The sequence below is a fragment of the Vicugna pacos genome, chromosome 10 (assembly GCF_048564905.1).
Source record: "Vicugna pacos chromosome 10, VicPac4, whole genome shotgun sequence".
NCBI lineage: Eukaryota > Metazoa > Chordata > Mammalia > Artiodactyla > Camelidae > Vicugna > Vicugna pacos.
The window spans coordinates 456044-483926 of record NC_132996.1 but is presented as its reverse complement, the minus strand read 5'-3'; the positions used below and the strand labels follow the sequence as shown (position 1 = coordinate 483926).

General features: G+C 40.5%; 1 protein-coding gene across 1 annotated transcript in view; it reads right to left on the bottom strand.

The window, feature by feature from the left end:
• Positions 1-27627, bottom strand: part of LOC140698888 (uncharacterized) — a 73386-nt gene extending 45759 nt beyond the window's left edge. Inside the window, exons 1-5 of the mRNA XM_072970747.1 lie at positions 27358-27627; positions 27008-27160; positions 26348-26471; positions 15853-15962; positions 14389-14512 (exon numbers count right to left, since the gene is read on the bottom strand). Of these exons, the coding sequence (XP_072826848.1) occupies positions 14389-14512; positions 15853-15962; positions 26348-26471; positions 27008-27120 (471 nt within the window). The 5' untranslated portion in view covers positions 27121-27160; positions 27358-27627. The remainder of the gene's footprint in view (positions 1-14388; positions 14513-15852; positions 15963-26347; positions 26472-27007; positions 27161-27357) is intronic.
• Positions 27628-27883: the final 256 nt, after the last annotated feature.

The window sequence follows — 27883 nt, the reverse complement described above, 5'->3', positions numbered from 1 at the left end:
TAAATACTAAACAGCTTAGAATATATAAAAGCATTTAATTGTGCTGTTTGTTTGCATATTTACATTCAGCCTCTTGCTAAAAGAGAATTTAAACAATTTTTTTAAACACAGCTTAACAACCATAACAACAAAAAGGCAAAACGGAGAGTGAAGAGAAAATGGAGATTCAATACTTAAATGAAACCAGGGGGAGATAAACTCATAAAAATGGATTCCATGAAGTCAGGGCAAGTGTTAAAGGCCGACTACAAATTCAGCTGTAAGATTCTTGGCAGCTAAAGCAAAAAGAATATGATGAAGGGGCGGGTGGTAGAGCATGTGCTTAGCGTGCACGGGGTCCTGGGTTCAAGCCCCAGGGCCTCCACTAACAGATAAATACATCTAATTACCTTCCCACCAAAAGAACCCCAAAGAAAAGAAAAAGAGAAATTTCTTTCCCAAAACACCCTGATATTAAATTTGGGTTAAATACTTAAAAACAGATAAAAAGAAAAATAAAAAAGATAAGTGACACTGTGAAGGAAAACCCCAGCTGGGCTAACAAGCTAAGTCACAAATCTAAGTGTGATAATGTTGGTTTACTGATCTAAGTTTTGCTGAGCTACTTGGTAAACCTGAAGTTTAGTGTCAGTTTAATGGGCTAATAAGCTAACACGTAAATCCAAGGACAACAATTGTCAGTAACGGGATCTGTTCCAAATTGATAAGCTTCAGTGTACTGATTCCTTGCTTTTTGTTGTTTGAGCCTTATTGGCTAATAGCCCCATACTTGTAATTAACCCTATAAAACCTCATGTGCACGTCTTGGAGGTGCTCAGAGCTTTGGAAATGAAGCCCCTCTGAGCGTGCCAGCTAAATAAATCTCAGTACTACAACCCTGTGAGTTATACTTGTTTCTTGGCTTGCCTGTTGTTTCTATAACAACACAAGCGATAATGCCCGTGAGATAAATCTGCGGAGGTTGCTGTCAGGTCCCCATGTCTCACGTAGGAAAATCTGAAACATTTTTCTCACCATTCAGGGTCATCATAAGCCCACCTCACACCTCCCGCAGTTAAATGCAAGAGCACAGGTAGGGCCAGACCTTTGCTGTCTCTGTGTCATCACAGTGAGACAGGATGGAAGGGGGAAGAGCACAGCCATTCAAGGAAGGCCACAGCAATTAACATCAAAATGTTAAAGGATTCAATCCCCAATAGGCCTTGAGGCTCAGGATGAAGAGATTTAACTTCTAGCAGATCTTGAGCTTCAGTAAACATCCATTGTATTAGTAACTTGGTCAATAACATGCCCCAGGCAACATGGCAGTCCCAATGCTAGCCACAAAAGGTCAAAGGGTGGGAAATGGCCAACTCCCTGGGAATCCCAGCGCCTTACCCTAAGGCTGGTCCTTCTACTTATTAGCATATGAAACCACCAAGCCCAAGAAAACAAGCAACACAGCGCCACCTCGCGGTCACCACTCTCTCTCCCTCTTTGGGGAAGGCCCTCAATCTGTGGAGTGTGTACCTACTTCTAATATGAGCATCAAACCCCCACACCTCGTGACGTTTCTCTTGCATTTCAATGTATCTCTCTGAATAAATCTACCTTTACTCAACACTGGCTTGCTCTTGAATTCTTTACTGCATGAAGTTAAGGAACAAAATCTGGTGGGGCACATCCCAGGGGCTCAATGAAAGCCTGGGACACAGCCCTTCTCATGCCCAACGTTTTTTATTCTTGTATCAACAGGACTGGGCTGTGAAGGGAGGTCTGAGGCCACAGCTAAGGGACAGAAGCAGCCTCCAGGGCTCCAATTGGTGGGCAGTCTCTCCCCCAGCATGGGTCTTGGGGTCTGCCCGGTTCTCTGTGTTTCTCTGTTGTGCTGACTCCCCAGACATACAGCGTACTCCTAGGCTTGTCCCCACAAAACCCTTCTCTCCAAAATACAAGCACATCATGTCACAATCCACTTGTTCAACAAGGAAATGTTCAGCCCACATTTTTTCCTCCCCAATAAAGTACCCAACTGTCCTCGCTCCCATCACACCACTATTTTTTGTGAGAACTCTGCACTCGCCACACCCCATCCTGAACACAGGTGCCTTACTGGCTGTGATTGAGATGTTTCTTTCTCACACAGCCTGCGTCCTTTCACTTTCCCCTTGTTACCTTAAAAAAGCATTTCCTGAGTCACTCACCCCTCTGATTCTGAACTAACAAAGTGCTGAGGTTGCAGTCACTATATGCATACATCCCAGTTTTGGCTAGGTTTCCATCACAAGATCTTCATTAAGGAGCTGTATCAAGAAGTTTAAAGAGGCTATTCTTACATCTGAGTGGAGGAGCCTGCAAAAAGTTGAATGGCTTTGAAGAGAGAGTTAACTAGGGACAAAGAAGTTGCAGGTCCTAGTCAAAAGTGTCATGAGGCAAAATGTTCTCCCAAGGCTCAGTGTGGCTTATGAACACGGAGTCGGCGGGGAGGAGGTGACAGGCAGTGAGTAGGGTGAGTGATACGGGTTACGCTCCCCCAGCTGGGGAAGAAAAGGTTTTTTCCAGTTTTCCAAACAATTTCTTACTACCTTTTTCTATTATTGTCACATACTATTTCCAACGAATTAAGCATATCAATGTCAGTCATTTGGGCCACTTGGGAGAAGCTACACGATGCCATTCACAGGGCTGGGACATGACAGCCACACCAGTCTAGATTGAAAGAACAGTCGGGGTATTTGCAAGGTAATCACGGGCATGCAGCAAACTCCCCAGCTTCAATGACCTCATCTCAATGCTGGGGCCAAGAAAACTACCAAGCAAAGTGCGTGATGATTATGGCCAACATCTGTTTACTAGGTAAGTGCCCGTGAAAGCTGCCGCTTAATGGGGAATGAGTACGATCAACGAGGCCCTGTCTACCTGGCCACACGCGCCCTGCCTTCCTGCCTTGGTGCAGCAGCAGAAATTGTTTAGCTGAGATGAACACCCCCAGAGCAGCCTCGACGGGAAAGCTCCCAGCTCTGCACGGCGAGACGTGTTCCTTTCCTTCTCAGAGCTGATCACAATTTGCTGTCGTCTGTTTTTATGTTTATCCCTTTTGTAACTGTCTCTCCTTCGGAGTTTTTGCTCAAGCAGCACAGGGCCAGATGTGTCTTGCGGCCTGCCGGATATTCTGGGCAGGGAAACAGCCGACTCCATATCTGGCTCTGGTGCTGAACAGAGAGGGCAGAAGGCCCAGGGGGCCATGCTGAACCGAGGCCTCTGCACCCAAAATTATGGTCTGATTTTGGGCAAATTATACAGTCTTTTTACCATGAGATTCCTCATCTGTCCATGAAAATAACTGTCCATGGCACATAGAATTACAAGGATTATAGGAAATCACCAAATTCATAACCTAGCCAAGGGGCTACAAGTGCATCCTCAACAGACAAATGCTGCCTTTACGGCTCTGACACATGCTAAGCGGGGCGGCCCCACACAGTGAACACTGCTAAGTGCCAGTGGGTTAAGTGCTTCATGTGTGCTATAATACTCTTTAGATCTTACAACAATCCCAGGGTGAAACGAATGTTATGTCCATTTCACAGATTCACCAACAGGTTAAGAGATTTTGAATTCTATTTCAAGGCCCTATGGTGAAGAAATGGCAATTTAAACCGGAATCTGGGCCCAGGCCTTGGCTCCATCTCTCTCCAATCCACCTGACCACTTGCCTTTGAATTCCACCTCTCCAATACACAAGTTTCAGCCGGCCAGCTCTTAAATGCAATTTGTGCAGTTTGTCAATGTTGGTTAATTACCATAAACTGTTCTCAGAAACCACTACAGTAAAGAAAGGTGGACTTAAGGAATTCTGCATTGCGTTCTCCTGCAATGTGCAGGATCCCTTTCCTACACCTCCAAATCCAAGTGTATGCTTCCTCCCTGTTTATGTTTGCACACGGCTTATTAAAGCAGAAGGTACCTGCAGTAATTCCATCTCGGTTGCTTTCCAAGGTTGCAGATTATCCATAATCAGTCTGTGAACGAAAATACTACAATGTGAATGAGAATACTGCAACCATGACAGTAAACAAAGAATACTGAAACCAAGTCATTAAAGGCTGCCGCCACCCCCCAGCTAGGACAGGCCTGCAGCCCAGCTGCTACAGCAACTCACAATGGTGTCGTCTGAGCAGACTCAGAATAAGAAAGGACAGGCTACTGGCCCGAGATAGCTAGGTGCTTGTCTAAAAAATGAATTCAGTGAGTCCAAATATTTGCTTCCTCTCACACATACAAAAGTACTAGATTCTTGAACTTGAGATACCTGGCTTTCTTTAGATAACAAGCAATCTTTTATTGTTCCAACAACCTGGTCTTTGTTGTAAAGCTCCTATATATCCTAGCTCTGCCTCAACCTCTTGGGAGCAGTCCCTCAGAGAGTTCTGACAGGCTGTCATCCCGGCTCGAGTCCTCCCGCCAAATGAAACATAACTCTTAACTTTTAGGCTGCACATGTATTTCAGTCAACAGTTTTGGACACCATGAAGCACCACAGCAGATTTCTCTCCACCTGAACTCTCCAAGTAACCGGAGCCTTGGTACCAGCAGTGGCCCTTTGTGCCCATCCACCTCCTCGGGGAGTCCAGATGAATTTGGGTGAGTCTCTCTAGGTTCTCGGATCTCACATATTGGTTGATGATCCTAAGTTTATCTGGCGGTGTATCCAGGTACGTGGCCCTCCAGTTGAAAGAACCTGAGGTGAATTACCCACCCAGTGGAGACATATTGGGTGGGGCCTGGTTGAAAGATAACAGGAAATATCCACCTTGAGGATATGTCCAAAGTGGGGCTGGTGGAAACATATGAGGAAAATACTCACCCAGTGGAGACATCCTGAGTGAGTCCAAGTTGAAAGACACTGGGTTCAGGACTGAGTGGTTAGGTAAGAGTCTGGTCTAATATTTTCCTCAATTTGGTTACCTCCATTGAATTTTTCAGGATAAAAGTAAAACTCTTATGAGGAAACTTTCAACTCCAAAATTCGGACCATCCTCCTGGCTGGTAACAGCTTTCTCGGGTGACAGAGAATCTTCCAGGAGTGGTAGACACAAAGACTTCATGACACAGAGTTGTCCCTGTGGGAAATCTTACTAGCAAATTTATTCTGAGAACCCGACCTTACAATGGGGAATAGAACTTTCAAAAAAAAAAATAAAGAACAGAAAAGAAAAGAAAAAGAAATGACAGATTGCCAGTCTCCAACTATTACCCCAGCCAGGTTTATGTACATACAAAATTTACAACATTAATTGGGAATAAGAAAAAAAAAAACTCACTCTGAAAATAACTAACCAGGCCTGATAAAAACAATTTTGGCATTCTGAACTTATAAAAACAAAATCCCCTTTAGGGGTAACTTGGATTTCTCTTCCTGTGTCCTTGAAATGTAAATGTTTTATCTTTCTCTGGGTGTTTTAAGTGTGTGTATGTATGTATATGTATGTTTAGTTTATTTTTTAAAGGAAACCTTGGACTCCACCATACAAAAGTTTCAAGTATTGTGTACATATGGTGGCCACGCAAATAAATTGGGATTCTAAGCAATTCTTTGATAGTACCAATTTTCAGATATTTTGCCATCTTAAACTTTGTTGCATCAGCCTGGACCACAAAGGCTTTTAGCTTTTGGAGAGTAAACCTTTGAATTTTATTTAGGCAACACCCCGACTCTCATGTGGAAGGGCCTCTTCATCTTATTGGTTTAAAATCACTATATATATATTATATTTGTATATAAATTGACGGCCATATGATGGATTTTTTAATTTGGAAAACTTTTTAATTGGTGAAAGTTTAAAGAGATCTCATTATAAACAGTTGTTTTATGGTTTCTATTAAAATCAAGTTTAAATGTAGAAAAATATATCTAATGGTTAACCTAAGAACTTAGTTAAAAAAATAAAACTGGTTTGAAAAGCTACGTTTGTGTTTTTCCTTTCTAATAAATGTTTCTAGATATGCTAATAAAAACTTAGAATTATTAATGTTAATTAGGTTGAATAACTGGAAAAATGATTGTAAAAATGTCGAAAAAAAAATTAAGTGGCTTATCCCAAAAGGATAAATATTTTTATATGGTTATTTTGAATCAAATACATAAAATGGACATTTTTGGATTTACATACAGGGTTTTGATACTACACAACGTAAAGTTAAAAAAAAAAGGGCCAAAGAGTTCACCTACTCCCCCCCAAGACTAAAGTTCAAACAAGCCCATTTTACTTACCACAGTTTGAAATATATGTATATATAGACTGAAATACTTGATCAATAATTGGGATAACAGACCAATTAATGAAATTAAAAACTGAGAAGTGCCTAAGCTCTTTGGCTGAAACTTGGGCATCCTAGAGACTTCTATAAAATTATATACAATGCACACACACACAAAAAAAGGTTTCTGGCACTCCTTCTAGAAATAAGAATTATTGATTAAACTTAATAAATATAAAAATTAAAGGTATAAGATTTAATAAAATTGAGATAAAAGTTTGTGAAATTGGTATATTTAAATGGTCTTTATACAAAACTTTTGCTTATGTTGTGGGATACGTATGTTTAAGAGGAAAAACACTTCCCCTTCTTGGTATTATAAGGCTAGGCACATATCTGTCCCTCTGAAAATATTAATTGAACAAATTAAAATAAACCAATATAGTTACATAAGCCGTCCAATATAATGTAAAACTAAAAACTAATTTGAGTGGCTAATAAAAAAATACAGGTTTACCCTGGGTTTAACTTATAACACAAGGAAAAGAGATCTTACTAAATGCCTTATGCAAGTTTTGGAAGACATATTTAAGTAAGCCTTAATGTTTTAAAACATGGAATTCTTTGTTTACAGCTCTTCTCACTGATACAAAAATGCCATTTAAGGAGATAAAATACGGCATGGGTGAGAGAGCAGTTCTCTGGGGACCTGGAAGACAGTGTCTTTGTCTTGCACATCAGAAATATAAATACAACAAACAGTGACCTAGGACTGAGTCTAATTAGCTCAACGAAATAAACCTTAAGGCCAAGAAATTTTTGGCATATTAGAACTCAGAACTCTGAAGGGTCCTTCAGACATTGTGAAGAAATTTTAACTGTCTGTTTCATAAATAGTAAGCCTTAGTGATTTGAGCAAGAAAATTCAGCTTACTCCAACTATTATTATACCTATCTTATAAGTAAGTTTTAAAGTGAAGCTATGAGATCTCTAGCTTTTTTCTGATTATAAGCCTGTGTACACATTATAGAAGTGAGATATTTCTACTGCTAAAGAAAAAAAATTCAAAGTCATAGAGCTCTGCTTAATTGACGTAAAAATATAAGAGCTTAAACATTAAGTATTTTTAAAATAACAACTGAACAAATTGACTTTCAGCGTCATGTGAAATGGAAAATATTCAATATTAAGATAATATTTGATATTGTTTAGTTTAAGTATGTTCTAATTAATATAGACAACTTTAAAGTCATCAATATTATGTATAATACCTTTACTGTACCTAGGTTTAATGAAAGTCAAATAAGATCCTGTTATATCTGTTGCAGATTTGTCAAAAAAAAAATAAAAGTAATGTGCTGTGGTAAAATTTTAAGTAAATTAAATGCAAATGAGATGAGAGCTTTGGGTAAATATTTAAAATATATTTTTAAAATGTATGTTTAAGATAATCTCTAAGTGTTTGGTATCTTTAAATTCTAGTGGTGTGCTAAATTAAGTTAAATGACAAGATTTTATTAAATAGCTATGCCATTTTCAGATAAAATAACATTGAAATACGAATTACTTCACATTTGACTTCCTCTTACAGTGAAACTAAAGGTGTTTAGAAATATTAATAAATGGTTGGTGCCACACTGAAATAGTCTCTATTAGTAAGGGAATGATCTCAGTATCCTAGGAAAGTAATATAAATGCGTAAAGGAAGATGTAAGAATGGAATAATACTTTGTTAATGAAAAATAGTGACTTTCTCCTGAAGCTGGTTACCTCTGAATGGAAGACAAAATAAGGGACACACTAATATAAGTATAGAAAGCTGTGGAAGGCTTGTGGAAAAGGAACCCTGAGGGAAGAGTTTTGTACATGGTCAGAATTGGCTAAGTTTAGAAACAAATTGGGCAACGTAAATGAATCTTAGAAGTTAGCTGGAACAAGATTAGATTTGGTTTTCTCTCTGTTAAGAGGAAAAAATTTTCTTAAAATATTAATCCACCTTCAGTAACAGATTGTAAAACTTCTTATACCACTTAGCTGATCTGTTCTGCCTTTACATTTGACATATTTTCTTGTTAATGAATTAGTACTAATTTACAGTGATCTATATGTTTATCTGATCAAGTGTTCTGAAATCTTTCAAAAAGCTCCCCAAATATAAAATTCTAATTAATTAAATAAAAATTAATTTAATTAATTAAAATTCTTTTAATCTCCAGTTAAGTTTGGGATGCTACAGAAGGCCCCTGAAACATCCCAAAGAGAGATTTTTAACTATAAAGTTTCATTTGGCATTTTAAATAACATGGAATTGTCAAATGAATCATAAAACTTCTAAGGTTATATTGAATGAGAAATATTATTAATATAGGTATTGTAGAAATTACACGGACTCCCTAAAATTCTGGTTTATCTGAAATGTTACCAGTGATAATTATGGGTATAGTGAACAGGTTTCTTTATTGATTATAGTGTAACGGTGTTTAACCATGCTTTTAAATCTTTTGTCATTTATAGACAGTTAATTGTTTTCTTCTGATGGTTTTGCAAAATGCTTTCTCTTCAAGGAGATTTACTGATTTCTAATAAATTTCAAACTACAGCACTGAACTAAACTGGGTAAGAAATTTCAAAGTTCTAATGAAAACTCTCATTAAAAGAATTAGTTACATGGGACTGATTAACCTGCTGAATATGGTTATAATTTTTGATATTGTTTGAAATACTACTGGCTTTTAACCTGTTTCCCAGACGTAAAGAATCTCTTCTCCTTAAGCTAGTTATGGTTCACAGCAATTTGATAAATTATACCTATGTAATCACACTTGGAACACTTATCTTTTCTCTCTATCTGATCCCTCAAGAGACTAAAAACACTTAGGTCCCCAGTGGCTCTATCAAACAAATTAGGGAGATCATCTCCTAACAGATATAGGAGTATAAAGATATTTTAAGGATTTTAAAGAGAAAAGAATTTACCTAAATCTGTAAGGCAGAAACCCATGAAAAGCCTTGACGTGTCTTTCTTGGCCTTAGCAAACCTTAACATTCTACCCTGAGACTCCGTATTAAAACTTCCAACACAGCCAATTTAAAAAAGCCTATATGATCAAATAATCAGACTTAAGTTGTAAAAAATTAATCTTGATTTGGCTATATTTGAGAAAACTGAGGGTAACTTAAGAGAGAAAATAAATTATATTTTAGTGGATATTAAATTCTAGTTTTGTTAATTGAGGTCCATATTTACTAAGACACTTCCCAGATCATTCCTTGCTGTTATGTCACATTACTGTACGGTTTAATTGAATTATGAAAAAGATACTCTAGGTTTGTTTCTGAAGCTCAGAAATCTATCCTTGGGTAAAGTTCCAATGCCCCATGACCTGCAGCCAGGGGTTATACATACTGCAACAGGCATGACTTAAAGAACTGTCTCCAACCTGAATGGAAGGACCCTTTTTCAGGTACTCTTTACCAGACCATACACACCAAAGCTGAAGGAAACGGAGTCTCCGATTCATTTCCTATCTGAAACATCCCCTGCACTGCACTGGCCTATCGAGTGCTGCTCCCCTGAAAACAATGCCCAAATGGAGAAAAAGCTACCAGACCAGGATGAGAAGAAGACGACATCTGAGCTAGACAGCTGACCCAAGACACCGGACCAGGACTGTATACCAATTACTTTGATAATTTCTCCAACCTTTGATTATGAACTATTCCACTTGTTAAGTTTATGATAAATTACCTATGTCTAGTACTTCTGTGTTACCTTGGTGGGTTTCCCTACTCCAAGGCTCTAACTAGATAGCCCTCAGAAACGTTATTCTAAAAAGAATTTATAGTTCTGTTTAGGCCACTGTTGATCTTACAAGGTGGGAGATTTCAACTGGCCAATTAATACCTGCTCTGACCCTGACCATAAATATGAACTTTCTCATAGGATCAAACTCAGAAACACAAGCAAAATTTTAACCCAAAAATACAACTTCTCGACTATTAAATTCTTACTCGTGACTTTATTAACGTTACTAGCTGTATTACTTATATCCTGTCTATTTTATAAAATTGTTGTCTGTTACAATTCCCAATGTGTAACTAGGCCCACAAGATTGATGATGGCTAAACATCTTGAAGAAACAGATAAAATTTATAACCCTGAATAAAATAAATATAATAGTGTGATTCTAGGTATGGGAATGAGCAAAGATGGGTAAACACTTTCTGTATCATAATAGACTAGTAAGACAGGTGATCCAGAGAACTTTTAGTATCAACAGGGCCTGACAAAAAAAACTAACACCTTGAATGGCAACTCAGAAGATTCTTCACCTGAACTAGGAATGAGCCAACCTAGCACCGTGGGACAAAATTGGTCATGAAATTTCTCTCAAAATATTGGTCGAATTTAGGACCAAGTGGGAGCACTGTGAATGAAAATACTACAATGTGCATGAAAATACTGCAACCATGACAGTAAACAAAGAATGCTGAATCCGAGTCATCAGCGGCTGCTGCCAACCCCCAGCGAGTACATGCCTACAGCCCGGCCTCTCAGCCACTCACAGTGGTGCCCTCTGAGCAGACTCAGAGTAAGAAAGGACAGGATACTGGCCCTAGATAGCCAGGGGATTGCCAAAGGAATGAATTCAATGACCCAAATGTTTGCTTCTCACCATACATAGAAAAGCAGTAAATACTTGAACTTGAGATATCTGGTTTTCTTTAGATAACAAGCAATGTTTTATTGTTCCAATTACCTGGTCTTTGTTGTAAGCTTCTATATATCCTAGCTCCTCCCCTACCTCTTGGGAGCAGTCCCTCAGAGTGATCTGAGAGGCTGTCATCCCGGCTCGAGTCCTCCAGCCAAATAAAACAAAGCCCTTAACATATAGGCTGAACGTTTATTTCAATGACGTTCCAGAATAGACACAACTCATCAATTCTGTAATGGAACACACTGAATCAGGAACCAAAGCGTGTTTTAGTCCGGAAAATCTCCGGGTTCCTATTTCTTCCTGTCATTATACAATCCCTCTAGAACTCATTAATTTGCTGTCTGCTCCTCTGGCAACAAAACTCGGAGAAGACTCAACTCAGCAGAGCGCCCTGCTGGGGAGAACACCCCGCAGAAGCACTGCAGGCTGCCTGCCCTCCTGCACGCTCTGCTGACACTTGGTGTCCCCCGTGGAGACCAGGCCAACAGAGCTGTTCATAACAGCTACAAATTCGCACTCGTTAAATAAATCATTTTATTTTATATGATATTTTACATATATACCCATCTCTGAAAACAGCTTTGCAGAAGCTCAAATCTTCAACATCAATCCCCAAAGGCAAATCCGGTCCCCAAAGGGAAACAAGACTTAAGACGACGCTAAGGCCTCCAAAGTCCTCTCAAGGACCGTCAACCAAACTGCCTGCAGGTCTGCAGCTGCAGGCTGTTACATGTCTGCTTTTAAAGCAACCCCTTCCTGCCCTCGGGTATTACAGTGTCCCTCTACGCCCTCCTGTCTCAGAGTAAAAGCAGCCATTGCAGAACCTTGCAGGGAAGCACTGACAGGAGTCGACAAAGAGGATCAGAGCTAAGCTAATACTTCTGATGACACGACCTTGTCACTGTGTCACTTTACAGATGAAGATATATATATAGAGAGGTGGGGTGATATTGCTTAAAGTCACACAGCTAATAAGTGGCAAAGTCTATAACTCTGCTCTTCCCTTCGGCGTGACGCCCCAGCTGGGACGCCCACAGGGTTGTCTCATGCCTGCCTGAACAATCCTCTCCTGTCACTCATAACCCACCACAGGGTCTGACCCTAGCCTGCCTTTTCAGCATCTATTCCCTCCAGTCTCTCAGGAACAAGGCTGTTTGGGCCACTGTATGACTTCCGGCTCCCGGAAACATCAGTGCTCATGCTGGTCTTGCCTGTGCATCCGGCCCGCTGCTCAGAGGCTCTTCCTCCCCTGCAGGAGTACATTTCCACTCTCCGCAGGGACACCTCCTCAGGGGAGCCCTCTTCTCGCTCTCAGCACGGCAGGGCCACATCCCGAGCTGCCCCATTAGGACAGTGTGCGCCCAGGTCTGTTAATCAGACCAGCAGCATCAGAGCCAGGGATTATGCCCGGGCTACCCTGCAAAACTACTGCCCGCCACACAGTCCCCAGCCAGCAGGTCACCTGTAAGTCACAGCAAGTGCCCCACCCAATCCAGAAGCCTCTTCATTTGCCAGCATCGCTGATGACTGGTTTCCAAACTTTGGTCAGTTTCACACAAAACAGCACCTTCAACTGTGAAGCAGAGGGTTTCGCTTCTGCTCCCCATCCTTACTGGTAATGTCAAGAAAAACAAAGAGGCCTTTTCTCAACACTTTTATAATGACACCCTCCCACCCACAATATTCATATGCTCAAGAGCTTTGGATCCACGTGATTTTCTTTCCCTTATGATAAGCGGCTCAAAACACTGCGGGATTCCTTCTATTTAGAGGGTATTTGTACTCAGTTTATCGGCTTTAATCTGTTTTTGTCTCTCTTCAATATCCCTAGCAGTTGCCACCTCTTACTCCCTTCAGCAGCCTCCCTCCCAACATCTACTCTAGGAAATCAGCTGTGATGAGGGGCCCTGGGGCAGTCACAGACGATGCAACTAAGGCAAAGAGAGGGTCCATAATTTGCCCGAGAAGATCAGCTTCAACCCCCAACAATGTGTGTCACGTCCCTGTGTTTAACTCTTATGCTAAGCAAGATAACTTTTTGTAGATTATGGTTATAAACAGATGAGGTATAAAAATACATACAAGGACACACATCTACTCTAAGATGCTCACTAACTCCACTATTTTGTTTCTACTTATTTCTATTAAAAAATATTAAGAACCTCTGCAGTCAGTATAGCAAAATGTTACTGGGCTTTAAATCCAGAATATAGAGGTGTTAAATGTGTCATTACTCATACTTATTTGTATGTTCACAATACAAAATTATTTGAAAGTCCCTCTCACCTCCCCCTACTCACTACTGGCTCTCACCTGAGCTCCCAGACCACACATCTAACAACCTTTCACTTTACCCAAAGCTGAACTCATCAGATTTCCGCAGAACTCCCTCTGCAGCTTTCCCTCCTCAGAGCACAGAAGGACCATCATTTACCTCATTAATCCACCCAGAAACCTGGGCCTTACTCCATCCTACATTCACAGCCAGCCTTCATCCTTTCCTTTTTACCATCTAAACATGCCTTCAATATGTTCGCTTTTAAACACTGACCGTCCCACCGCTCAAGTGGAAGCCACCAACACTGCCCACCTGGACTCACGAGTCTCCTAAGTGGCCCCACAGCCGCTCTCCCCTACTTGAGACAAATGGGACTGTGCCACTCCCGCGCTTTTTGGACTCTTTTAAGACCCACTCTTCTTAGAAGAAACTCCAAGTTCTTCACCAGGTGAAAGTCTTTGCCATGAAATTGTCACCTCAGGGAGGGCAGGACCCGCCCTCTCCCCTCGGCCCCGCCCTCTGGCAGAGCATCAGCTTGGGAGGACCTGCTGAGCTACACCAGCCTGTATTCTAAACCTGGTCTGAGTTCTTAGCAAACTGCTTCAATTATCCATACAATTCCAAGGTAAATTAGAAAGATTTTAGATGTTGAGCTAGACTATTGATTTTGGGATTTTGCACTAGCAACCTGCAAGGACATGTTCTAAAGATTCTGTCTTCTTAAAACCACACCCAGGTTAAAGGAGTATTTGTGGAATGTCTTCGGAGGAAAAGGGACTGTACTTTTACAGGCTTTATGTTTTATAACATGAACAACCCGGACAGGGTCACAAATGGAACCGCCTCACAAGTGACAGAAGACAGGTGAGAGGCACAAAGCAACAGGTTGCAAAGATGGTAAGAGTAAACATGATTCTCCAACCCCCCCAAAAATTTTTGAAACAACCAAAAATTCTGAATTTTAAAAGTAAAAGAGTATCATATAGAGAAATGAAATAAATAATGCTCTTCATCAGGGTTTCAAGATCTCACTCCAGAGTTTTTAGCAGGCCATACTGAATCCTAGCACAGAAAAATCAAATGGACTTGTAGTGAGAAAGTTCCAGGAAAACTGCAGTAATTCCTCCACTTGTGTAAGGACATACACTCACCTGCTGAAGGTGAATGTAAACCGCATTCTGGATAAATTCGAAAGCTTCCAGGCTCCGCTTCTGGATGCCAAGGACATGGACAGCTTGGAAGCATGCTTCTAACTCAGTCATCGGCATTTTTACACTGCAGGGGAAACGGAGGCACCCAGTCAAGAGCAGAGATGTTCCTGTCGTGTCTCACAGGCCGTGCCTCGGGGATTCAGTGCCCTGCAGCAGCCCGGCCCCAGGCAAGGACCAGCAGCGTTTTCCACCCAAGCAGGAGGGGCACTGTGCTTGAGAAAGCCCATCTCCGATGGGGGCAAGAGGGGCTGGTGGGGTTCAGTGAACCTATAAATGCCCACAGAAATATGCCTGCATTCATTCAAGTGATGCAAACAACTGTAGCAGGCTATTTAACAAAATTTCAATTGTCAGTGGAAATTTTGCCATTCCTTTCCGCTTGTCCCCTGCACTCTGAGACAGGCTTAGGCTCTCTTACACCTGCAGCTCTGTACAATTGTTGTGAAGTCATTTTACTTTACAGATACCACGGTTCTGCCCAGGGTGATATCCAGCCCAGAGAGGTGGCCCAGGCCAATTTAAAGCTATGTGGCTTGCGTGCGGGGGCAATTACAGGAGCTGGTTCTGGAGCCAGGCCCCTCCCCACCTCTGCTCCCCTCTCTCCCGAGGCCCCGCTGCCAAGCACTCAGGCTCCGTGATCTTATGTCCTACTCTTCTACTCTACTCCAAACCCTTTTCCTTTTGTTTTTTTCCCTAATTATTCCCAGCTGGAGTGATTTTTCAATCTCAATATCTGAAAAAAATTCCTGCAGCCGAAAAAGAGGTCTCCAGAGGTCAATGCCCATATGCTGGTTCCTGAAGAGAGCCCCTGGCTACGGGGACCCTCACCAACACTCACGGGGCATCAGAGATGTTGCAGGGTCGGCCACCCCCTACAAGAGTTTGCTGTCACCCCAATGCCTGCACAGCATCCCTGCTCACAAAATATAGTTGGTACACTTATCGGTTATTAAGAAGCAAAAATACAAAATTGCTCGTATTTCTTACTAATATTATCTATGAAGCTGGAAACGGAATTGTAATAAAATGTACAGTTTTTACCCTATGTTAAATCTGTTCCTTTGAGTTTAAACCTGTGCCCTGTTTCCTAGGCTCAGACTTGGTAGCTCTGCACCATTTGAAAAAGAAAGTTGCCTTTAGCCTGAAATCTGCAGGAAAGCCTATTCTCCTGGCCCTGATCTTTAAAAATGTTAGCTCATCTGCACTTCTGTAGAGATGGCAAGTTGCATAATAGAGAATAGCCTTTGTTTTTTTGGAGGTTTTACAGGGGTACCATGATTTGATCCACATGGACAGCTGCAAGAACAGCGGATTCAAAGGACAAACAATTCATAAAGCAAGAAGTATGCAACAACCAACCACAACCCCGCCCCTTTTTAGTATAAGAGGAGACTGAATTCTTACTTGGGGAAGATAGTTCTCCAGGACATCAGTCTGCCGTCTTCTGGGTCTGCCAGCATTGCAAGTGAAGTCACTATTCCTTGCTCCAACACCTCATCTCCCGGTTTATTGGCCTGTCATGTGGCGAGCAGAACGAGTTTGGACTCGGTAACAAAATGACTGCATTGGAGGTAGTATGTCTCCAATGTTTCCTCGTTTCCAATATGTAACATGCACATCATTTATGATCTAGTGCAAATAATTCATCAAAGACAACCACAAAAAGAAACTATACTCACCTAGCTATCAACACTGAAGTCACAACCTGTCAATTTTATATGATGTTGAACAACACAATGGAAAAACCTAACATAGGGAGTTGATTCCACGGAAATAAAATTATTTCTACTCCTTCAATACTTTTTCTTTTCTTTTCTATTTTATTTTGTTTTGCTTATTGAAAGGAAAATAAAAGTCAAGTCATTTTATTTCACGTATTTTTGTTATAGCTACATTCTTTAAATACTACAAAGAGATTTAAACTGCAAAAAATTGTTCATATATTAGTATAAAGATATATACACAATCAATGGGGATTAGGAAAGGAATGGACATTTACTAAAAATCCACTGCAATCTTGTCTTTTACAAGCATATCCTGGAATATAAGCTGTATGATCCAGGGGGCTCCACCCCCATTCTCACTGTTGAGTCCCTTAGCAATCAACTACTAAGGCACCAGCATAGAACCATGTGATCAGTATTTTAGGAATAAATTAGGGAATTAGCACATTCAATTCTAAAACAAAAACCCTAAAATAAATACTGAACTTATTTACAGATAAATAAAATTGGAACCAAAAAAGTAGTTATTTCCCCAAGGTCACAAAGCTAATAACTGGTAAAGACAAGATTTGAACTCATCTGCCTGATTCTAAAAACTAAGGTGGAAATCCCATTTGACTGGGGAGGGTCCAGCAGCAGAGCCTATCACCCTATCTTTGTTCAGATCTAGCCTTAGACAGCCTGAGACAGCACCACATTCCTATGGAACTCGAGGGCAAATGATAACAATAAGGATTTTATATCCAGTAGTTTGTTAGGTCTCATTTATATAAAGTGTCAGCAGGTCAGCAGAAAAACTCTGGAAAATATGAGTGGGTCCAGAGCTTTCTGCTGATTAGTAACTCAGTCTCTCAGGACATAGTGACCTTCCCATGAGAGGCCTCATGGACATAAACTAAAGGCAGCTGAGCAATGAAAACTAACAAGAACCTGGAACTCAAGCAAGAAGGTTCCCTGCCATCCCCCACCCAGTTGCCTCTTCACCCGCGTGGACACGATGGCAGGAGACCCAGATTCTTGTCTAAGTTATATCATCATGGATTCTCATCCATAATAATGTATGACTCTATGCCGCCTTATGTCCATTAAAACTCAAATATGATAACACCAATATCTCAGCAGAATATCTATGTCTCCACTTCCTGTCTTCTAATAGGAGAATATTTTTATGGACAAAAAGCAGAAATCCAATTTAAAAAACCATGCACGAAGCCAGGTGAAATTCTGCTTAAGAGACTGCTCTCACGCTGAGTAAATGAAAACTCAGAAAAAGTGGCCCTTCTCCCTCAGCAAATGGGAGGTAACCTGATGTGTGTGTGTGTGTGTGTGCACGTGTGTGTGTGTGTAAATCAAATACAATGAATTCTGGGATGTGTACAGTTTTTTTAAGTCACTGTCATTTCATGGGAATGAGCCACCATTTAAATAATTTGAATCTAGTGTTCTGAGAGAGTCTCAGGCTCTTGGTGGAGGAGGTGAAAGGGGAGAGTGAAGGAGGAAAGAGGTACATGAAGCAAAGAACTAAGAATACTGCCAGGGAAAGGCAAGACGTTAGTTTTGTTCTTCCTTGCACCACATACAAATTAGGGACTCGCTTTCTGCTGATGACTTATCGAGCACTGAGTTGCAGGAGAAGAGGGGACAGCTCATTGCTCACTGAGCTTGTGACTGTACGTGGCATCTTATAGACACAAATCATTTACCCTGATCAAACACTCTAGCAGCAGGCTGTAATTCTTCTGTTTTGAGAGACAACAAAGCAGGAGTTCAAACAGGATGCATAACTTGACAAAAGTCAGAGGTCCAGTAAACTAAAGAGGATTAATTCAAACTCAGATCTGAATGCAGAGTCTGATCTTCCCACTCCCAGGACTGGAAAATCCTTAACACAGGCTCCCCAGCTCCCCTGCATTGTTCCTGGCACCAAGCATTTGCCATGGCAATGGTCACCATTTCTCACAGACACAGCGCTCTGTGCAGCAAATGACCTTGATCAGACCTTGATCATCTACCTGCCACGCCCACCAGGCTTCACCATACAGGCAGGAAAGCTGGCTTTCAAGTGCATACAAAGCCATTCCTTGTCTAACCTGGGCTCTTCTGTGGTTTCTCCAGCCTAAAGGCAGCCATGAAACTGCTCACAGTTTGTACATGAGCCACACTACCTCTCTCCATCTGTCTCCCCACCTATACTACTTAGCTATAAACATTTTGAGAATCTTCGACACAAATTTTTAAAAACAAAAAAGAAAGGATTCTGGAACAACTACTTAATACTTACAATTTTAAATGACAAAATACAAAGTGAGTATTTACAAACCGAATCTTCCTTTCTAAATTTCAGTTTTAAGCATTTAAAAATATAATAGCAAAAAATTTTCACTTACAAAATTGACAAAAACATAAACAATAATCTGGAATAAGTTAAAAATAATGCCCATGTTCTAAATGGAGAAACTTCAGGGCTGTACTGAGGGGTAAAGTAAGAGGTGAGAATGTAGAGACATCAACAAATTGCATGGAGGAAAGCAGTTTTGTAAAGATGTAAGTTCTCATCAGAATAATTCAAAACTTACTGAAAACTCCCATGACAACTCCAATCTGATTTTTTTTAACTTGAACAAAATATTTTGGAATTCTTCAGGAATAATAAAATCATAATACTAGACAAGAAAATTTGGGATGGAAGAAAAGAATGAAAAAAATTCAGACTGCCAATTATTAAATAAATTTTTACAATATGTAAGTTATGGTGCTGGAGTAAGAAAGGCAGATTGACAGAAGGGAACCATGAGCTCAAAAAGAGACTCTAGTGTACACAAGTATTTTGTAAAGGTGGGATTTCAAATCAAAGAGAAAAGTATGACTTCAGTAATTGTCCTGAGACAATCAGACAATCACCTAGAAAGAATAAATACTATTCCTCTCATAAGGACCACAAGATAATTTACAGACAGTGATGTAAATATAAAAAAGTACTAATAACAGCAAATACAACACTTTGCTCTTATTAACTCAACTTACCCTTACATTAACAAGTACTATTATCATCTCCATCTTAGAGATTAAAAAAAACCTACAGAGGAGATTTATTCCAGTATAAGAAATTATTTTTAAGAATAATTTCAAAGATAAAACACATAAGGAATACATTTATTATCATAAGAATATTTTGAGACACTACCAAAATTAAAATCCTCCTAAACAAAATGAAAGGAAAGAAATGACAAGAAAAAGCTCTGTGATACATGTTGTTGAAGACAAGAAGTTAATGTTCATAACATACAAAGAGCTGTCACAAACCAACAAGAAGCTCCCCCACTTAAATGTGTGCAAAGGATAAAAGGAGTCATTCATTTTAAAAAAGTCAAATGGCTAATGAGTGAAAAATGCTCAATACCTCACTGGTCATCAAATGCAAACTAAAACAATGAAAAAGCACTTTTGCTCATCATATTGGCAAATATTTTTAAAAGATATTCTATCTAGTGTCCATCTGTGGGAGAAGAAACCATGAGCGACATTTTCAGAGGATGACATGTCAATGGATATGTAAACTCTGAAAAAGTACGTACACAATGACTCAACACCACTTCTAGGAATCGTTTCCTTTAGGAAAAAACAAATTAGGTCCAAAAAGATGTACCCATCAGGGCATTTACACAGCACTGTTTACAATGGTGATGGTGGGAAGAAAAACTGAAGTGAAATCATATCCAGCAATAGAGAATTGGTTACATAAGTAATTGTGCATCTTTTCATTCCCCTATGGAAGGAATTTCTAGAGTTACTTGAATGGAGTCTGTGATGAATGTAAATGTCACATCCAGGGACTAAATTTCCAGAAGCCTTAACTAAGGGAATACTCATAAAAGATCACAGGAATGTCTGTACAAGAAGGATGCCAGTCAAATATCCTTTCTGACAGTGGAAAATGGAGAAAACTTAACTGTCCACCATCAAGACAATGATGCGTTAAATCACGACGAGCTGCGAGCAATGAGGGAGCCGGCGTTTCGCCGTGGTCCAGGGCCTTGTCCACAGCATTCTCTCACCAAAGGTGTGCGTGGGAAAGAGACCACACCCGCAAATCAGGAGACCCCTCCACTCTATCTGAAAGGACCGGGTGAGTCTGGAGTGGGAGGACGTCTATGATATACACCTGAGTGATTAAAGCGAGCTGCAGAAAAACATATAGTATGGTCTCATTTTTAAATAAAGCATATATACACACACGTATACATGGAATTCTCATATGTGTGTATATATGTATGTCATAGGCATAAAGGTCATGAAATATATATATCAAATTTTCAACAGTTTTTACTCTTCGGAAATAAGGGGAAGGGAGGTAGGGCCTTCCTGTACCACCACAGTTCTCTTTTCAGTATTTCAGTTAAGTATACTTGGAATTTAAAAGTTTATTTAAGTCCGAAGTAAAATGGACAATGCCTCCACAAGACAGAATGCTATACTGGTCATCAAAAATCATGCCAGAGGAGATAGAATATTGTAGAAAAACATATAAAAAGCCGAATGGAAAATGGAGGTGTCCACACAGTAAACAGTCACAGAGTGCTCTCTGGTTTTTTATGACAGAGGTGATCCACACTGATGAAAATATACGTTAACGTCTTAATTATTATCTTTGAATAGCGGGAAAAGGATAGCCTCTTTTGCCCCCCTTTTCAGAGTTATTATTTTAAATGCACATTCTTTTTCATCTGAAAAAAGCATTTTTGGGTGTGTAGTACTATGCATTGGAGAATAATACAAGAATACTTAGAGAAACAGTAACTAGGAGACAAAGCAGCAGCAACACACAATGTAGGACGGGCGATCCTGATTAACACCACGCAGTTACATAAGGACCCACAAAGTGAGAGCACCTGCTGTAACAGGGCGTGTCCCCCTTCTATTTGTCAGCAGTGTCTTCAGGGCTGAGGCAGTTCTGAGCACGGCCAGTGTCAGTGCTGGTGTCTTGATTGATGCTACTGGGGGTGAGGGCACCTGCAAGCCGAGAGGAAGAACAGAAATCATCCTCTGCCTTTTCTGTCTTGTTTCTTTGTTACTTTAAAAGAGAGCCATATATAAGATAAACCGTGTATCTCCCCAAATGAAATTTCAGTAATGAAACCGTTTTTAAAGACTTCACAGCTTATATTCTGCCTATAACTGTCTTTTCAACAAAGATCATATTTATTAAATGTTAATTAACTCAGTTAATTAACTCCCTGTTGAAACATTCTAGTAAAGAACATGAAATGCAGTATGTAAAAGAACCACACCTGCAGTGACTAGCTCAGCTGTCTTGACGGCAGTGCAGTCAGCCCCCACCATCCCGTGGCCCTGAGCTCCTGATGCTGGTAAGAGATTACGCTGCCGCCTCAGATGGAGAGAAACGGTGAAAGCATTTCTTGAACCCTACAGCACTGACAAAACATAACTGACAAATCCCAGGCCCCTTTGAGGCTCTCATTTTCTGTTTCTGGCCAACCCCCATCAATGAGCAGAACCACCCAATCCCCGAGCCATGGGACTCACGTGGGAAGCAGTTTTGGAGAAATTTCCAGGTATAGAATGTAACCAACTATACATAGAACTCTGAAAAAGAAAAGATGCCATACTCTGATTTTGGAAGACACTCAAAATATTCTCCTAAGCCTTAGTAGCTGGAAAGGCTGGGCTTCTCCTAAGTCACTTATTTATTTCACAGCCAGTAAGCATCTCCCTCAAATCCTGCTTCCCTGTGTCTGCTGGGAGCTTGAAGCACACTGCTGCTGTCGATCTTATAAGTCACATGGCAGAGACATGTGTCTCACGCCTGCAATCCTCAAACAGGCTCGCCTCCTAGCCTCACTGTCTGAACTGGGCCCCATTTTCTCACCTGTTTATTTGGTATCTGTTCTTCTGTAAGCTACCTGAAATGCGTTTTGGAACATGTCAGAAGAAGCAGTGGGTTGAGAAATGGACAGATTGAGAGGTGAGAGATGGGCAGACAGAGAGAGAGACTCCAAGAAAAGGGGAACAAATAAAATTTCCTATGCAAAACCCTCTTCTAATCAGGGAAGGAAACCACCACGGAAAAGTGTGAAGAGGCAGGTAGCTTAGGACTGTTTCCTGGATTCCATGAAAAGTAATACCAAGAGATGAGAGGGTAGAACTTTAAATAGTAAAAGAAAAAAAGCACACATGCTTGAAAAATATATCTACAATATGTACTTTCTAAAGAATAGACTGAAATCAGCAGGGCCCAATAACACTACACTTGGGTATTTACAGAAGTGAGAATCCCATCTCCAAACCACAAGGCATCCCTTCAGAGCACTGACAGTCTACATGGGGCGGTCATAAAGCCATCACCGCAAAAGCTATGCTACCCTGCACTTACGAGGAATGAGCAGCTGTGCTCAGGCTGCCCACGCGCATCATTTACACCCCACAGCACCTCTACGGGGGGGACGCCTAGCGAGCCCCGTCTCTGCAGGACAGAAAACCAGTTCTGGAGAGGCTAAGCCGACTTACCAGTTCTCCATCTCACAGGACTGGTCTCTCCAGAGCAGGACACGAACTCGGACCCACGATTGTAACCATGGTACTACAGTGCTTTGTGTGCTGTTTGTGTGTATAATACATTTGTTTCTATCATGAAAGGTTATTTAATAAATGATCGGTTGTCTTGTCTATCTCATTAGCTCACAATCAATCTTTATACTGTTGAATTGTACTCTTTTCCCCTGAAGAAAGGAACGGAAACAGCGGGGGTCAGAAAGAGGTGGGGCTCCATTCTTTATCTGGGATCTCATCTCATCGAAGTCTCCAAACAGGGAAAAGGAGCAAATGTTCTCTTTATCTTTTAAAGAGAGGGCTCCAGTGATGGTGACTTATTCAATTACAAAATCAAGGCTGGGGAAAGGGCACATGCAGCAACTAGAGCAGTATCAGCTGTAGGAAGGTCAAAAGTGCTCACGGGAGGGCTCAGGGGGCAGCCTCATTTAATTTCAATCAATAAAACAATAACAAACTCTAAAAATACTGGCCTACAATGGATTAGCTCTTTCTTGACATCTAGCAAGTTTCCACAGCCCACATGTAACATTATCGGGAACCAGTGAAAGGAAGAGTCCACAGACAAGGAAAATCAATGCCACAGGCAGGCTGAAACCCAGGCTGGAGTTTAGGAAGAGAAAGGGCATAGTTAAGAACTGGGGAAAGGCTGGGGAAAAAAATCATCACAAGGACTCTCAAGCATCATCCAACAATCATATAATCATTCATTCAAGAGAGAGTTACTGAGGTCGTATTCTGTGCAAGATTGTACAGCGGGTGAAGCAAGAGCGCAGCGTCCATGGTGGCAGCAAGTTGCGGGGCTCAAATACACTTCTGATCCCGGTACCTTGCACACTTGTCCTCAATATAAAGGCAAAGATAATTAAAGTAAAATAATACTCTGTAAACTCAAAGCATTGTTGAAAAAAAAAGTTAAAGAAGACCTAAATACCAGGACAGACACTCCACACACATTCCCCTATCAAAAGAAAGTGCTCTTGGAATGGCAGTGCTCCCCAGAGCGATCCGTATATTCAACGTGGTCTCGATCACAATCCCAGCGGGCTCCTCTGCAGAAACTGACTATCTGCTGCTACAATTCATATGGGAATTCGAGGATCTCAGTAACCAATACGTACTTGAAAAAGAAAAATTTGAGAGGACTTATAATTCTCAATTTCAAACCTTACAACTGTATCTCCAGGTGAGATTAGAGGCCATTGTGAAGTTATTACTGTGTTAATCCTTATTTACTAAATTCTCTACAATGAATATTACTGTTACAATAAGAAAAATAAAAAGTAAGTTATCCTTTAAAACATGCACACCGATTCGTTCATTGGGAAAAAATTATTCTATCAATTAAGAGATAAATATCTATTGAAAAAGGACAACTTAAAAACAAGAGTGCATTTGCATTTTTCATAAATTGAAAACTGAAAAGCACAAAGACGTCAAGTTTCTAGGGAGACCAATGCAACATATTAATAGTTATTTTCAGAAATTCTAATTTAACAATAAAAACTCTGGAAAGGGAAAATCGTGACTGAGAGCCAACTGCAAACACATGGAGAGCAAAGGCCTAGAAATCACAGTTCCTTTAACTCTGCTCCTAACACAATAGGAGAGGAAATTCCTCACTGAGGGGACAGTGGAATCCCATGCATAAGACAGGATACACAGTACAAACTGCACTAGAATTGGGGGTGATTTCCATAGAAGAATTCTAAAGTTACAAAATTGCTGAAAAACTATTAAAACACTGACAGAAAGATTAAAACACACAGTCATATATATTATATAGAAACATATGTAGTCTGCTCCCATGTTGCATTTAAATACAAATATATTTGTTCATTTATGGGCACTTATGACTTTATCCCTGGTAGAATATTTCAACTAAAACAAATAATCAATATAACATTCCTTTTGTCAAATCTACTTGATAAGTTACTCTGCTATGTAAACATAATGTGTCTAAGATAGATCTAAAATTAGTGAAAAAGAGCTTTGTATGGCTTCTTGAACTATTCTCAAAATTCAAAGCTTAATTTTAAAACAGATCTGAACAGTAATTCTATATTACCTTTCCCGTCGTGAAATGAACAACACAGTCTATTGTCAAAATTCTGTCCTTACAATGATTCACGAGCACCGTATCCTCACAAAACTGCTGGACAGCAAGGCACTATCCAGACACTGTGACCCAACAAATGAAACACAATGAAGACTGTGACCCTATTCTGGAGGGCTTATAGTCTGTGTCAACACCAGGGTTTTATCTGATTGGTTTGATTTGTTGGCAAAATAAAATCAATCAAGTACTTTCTTCTTTGAGCATTCTATAAGTCATGACTCTGCTGTTAGTGTCATGAGCAGGAAAGACTTAAGCATGACTTGATTAGATCAACTAGCAACAATCATCACTGGAGAGTGAGTAATAAAGAAGTTAACTGATAGCAATGCTTCTCCCTACATGAGACCTAAAATAAATCGACACTGATATCCGAAAAGAAAATGAGAATTTGAGGTCCCCAATAAGAAAAAAATCTAACAAGAAATCAAAAAAGTAAAGATTTTTTCATTAACGTTTCCTGGAAAGATTGGAGCATGGTGGTGTTGAGCTCAGATGCTAGGGAAAAACATGAGGGTCTGAATTCCCACAGCACTAGGTAGCTTTGACACTAATATGTCAGTCAAATTCTCTGCATCTCAGTCTCCGATGCATAGACTGGGGACAACAACCGCACCCATCTCCTAGAACGGTCCTAAGAATTAAGTTATTTTATATATACAAGTTTTAATAAAATACATCAGATATTAAATATTACCCCAAAAGCACAAGGAAAAATGAAAACAGAGATAAATTGGAGTTCATTAAACTTCAAAACTTTGCTTCAAAAGACACCATCCAGAAAGTGAAAAAACAACACTCAGGAGAAAATTTTTTCAAATCATTTATCTGATAAGGAATTTGTGTATCAAAAAAAAAATTCCACAGCTCAACAATAAAAAGGCAACTCAATTAAAAAATGAAAAAAGAATCTGAAAAGATATTTTTCAAGGAAAATATACAAATGGCCAATAAGCACAATGAAACGGTGTTCAATAACATTAGCTCTAAAGGAAATCAAGTCAAAACAACTAGGAGAAACCGCTTCACATTCACTACAATAGGTTAAAATCAAAAAAAGATTAACAAGCACTAATGAGGACACAGAGGAAGCAGAGCCCGCAGCCATTGCTGGTGAGGATGTAACACAGCGTGACCACTTTGGAAAACATCCTGGCACGTCCTCAGAGAGTTGAACATTTGGCTTCTGAATGATCCAGCAATTCTGCTTCCTGGGCACACAAGTAAGAGAACTGAAAACAAATGTTAACATAAAAACTCCTACAGGAATATTCACCATTACTTTTCGCCATTAATTTTCAGAGCCAAAAAACAGAAACAACCCAAATGACTATCACGTGATGAATGGGTAAATAAAGGGGCCCAGCCATACAGTGAAATATTATTCAGCAATAGCAAAGCATAGAGTACTGACTCAGGCCACAACATGGACAAACATTGAAAACGTTACTCAGTGTGAAAGAAGTCAGTCAAAATAGACGGTTCCACTTACATGAAGTGACTCGAATTGCATGAAATGTTCAGCACAGGCAAATCCACAGAGACAGAAGAGTGGCTCCCTGGGGCTTGGGGAGGATGGGGAAGTTGATAATGTCTGCTTATGCGTACTGGGTTTCCTGTTGGGGGGAAGAAAATATTCTAAGATTGACTGGGATGCACATTTCTGGGCATAGAGTAAAATCCGCTGTACATTTTAATGGGTGATTTGTATTAAAACTGTTAAGAACAAAAGCACCTCGGATTAGTACCTTCCATAGTAAATGCAAATTGCTAACATTTATTACAGGAAGAAGAAACTGCCCTCAGCATGAAAGCAGGAGATCAGCAAATATTAGTTAACCGAAATTGGACAAGAGCATTTCACTTGAAACTGTTGCTGAGTGTACAAGAAATATTCAGACATGACAAGGAAAATCAGTTTGACATCACGAAGAAGCATTCTGCTTCAAATGCAAATCAAGGATTCGGCAAGCCCAGCTGCTACAAATGACCAGAGAAGAAACCTGGTTTTTAAAACAAGCACCAGAGCCAACAAGGAAATGGTGGTGAGGAAAGCAGGCGGCCTAAAATCTGGAACAGTGTGCTACAAATAATTTCTCCACTGAAAATTCAAAAATAAAATGAAAGTGATGTAATGCTGTGTTGAACTCACGTGAATGGGCTTCCTGCAGTGCTTGACAGTTCTGTAACCCCGAATGACTCAGGAGAATCAGCATGGCTCCTGGGAGTCCCCAAGTAACTGCCCATCAGCACGCTGACCACCATCACATCTGCCAGGGTTGAATTGCAGAGAAGAGAGCAACCTCTGAAAGGCACAGGGAATGTTGACAAGGGAATAAAAGGCTGCGGTCAATCCTGGGACAGAGGCCCTGTGAGCAGAGGCCAGAAGGCTGCAGGTGAACTGGAGTGGCCCTGGGGCAGGAAGGGACCACAGGGGAGCATATCTCAATTATCTCCTCTCTCTCCCTCGGGTAGGAGGGATAAAGCCTGCATCCTTCTCACCTGGAACTGTGGGTTCTGGCTGGCGGAAGTCTTACCGACACGGAATGAATTTCTCAAGACTGCGGAAAAAGGAAAGAAAGCGAGAGGGATTAGGGAGCCAAATCCACGAGTCTCTCAAATGCTCCCATATTTATTGTGTATAATCAAAGTAAAAAGTCAATAACAGTTGTGAGATAGTAGGCAGGAACTTGGGGAAAGAAGGGATGAGACAGAGATTGTAGACTCCACCATGAGTACTAAGGCTTAGTTTACCTTTAGGGAAGTCATGGGCTGAGGGGAACAAGATACATTTTTTAGACATGTTCATTACAAAGCAGACCACCAGACCAGCCTGGTCCCTGTTTTGGGGATAATAGACTATCTAACACCACGCAGGCCTGGCGTTTATAGCTGAGGGCCTGGGTCATTGCTGTGCAATAAGCAGTGTGCTATCTATAACCTCAAATATGCAAGCAAGGCATTGTCTCTGCTTTTTATGGCAAGGAGACAGGAGTGAGGATGCACAGGTGTTTGCTTTAAAGCAGTT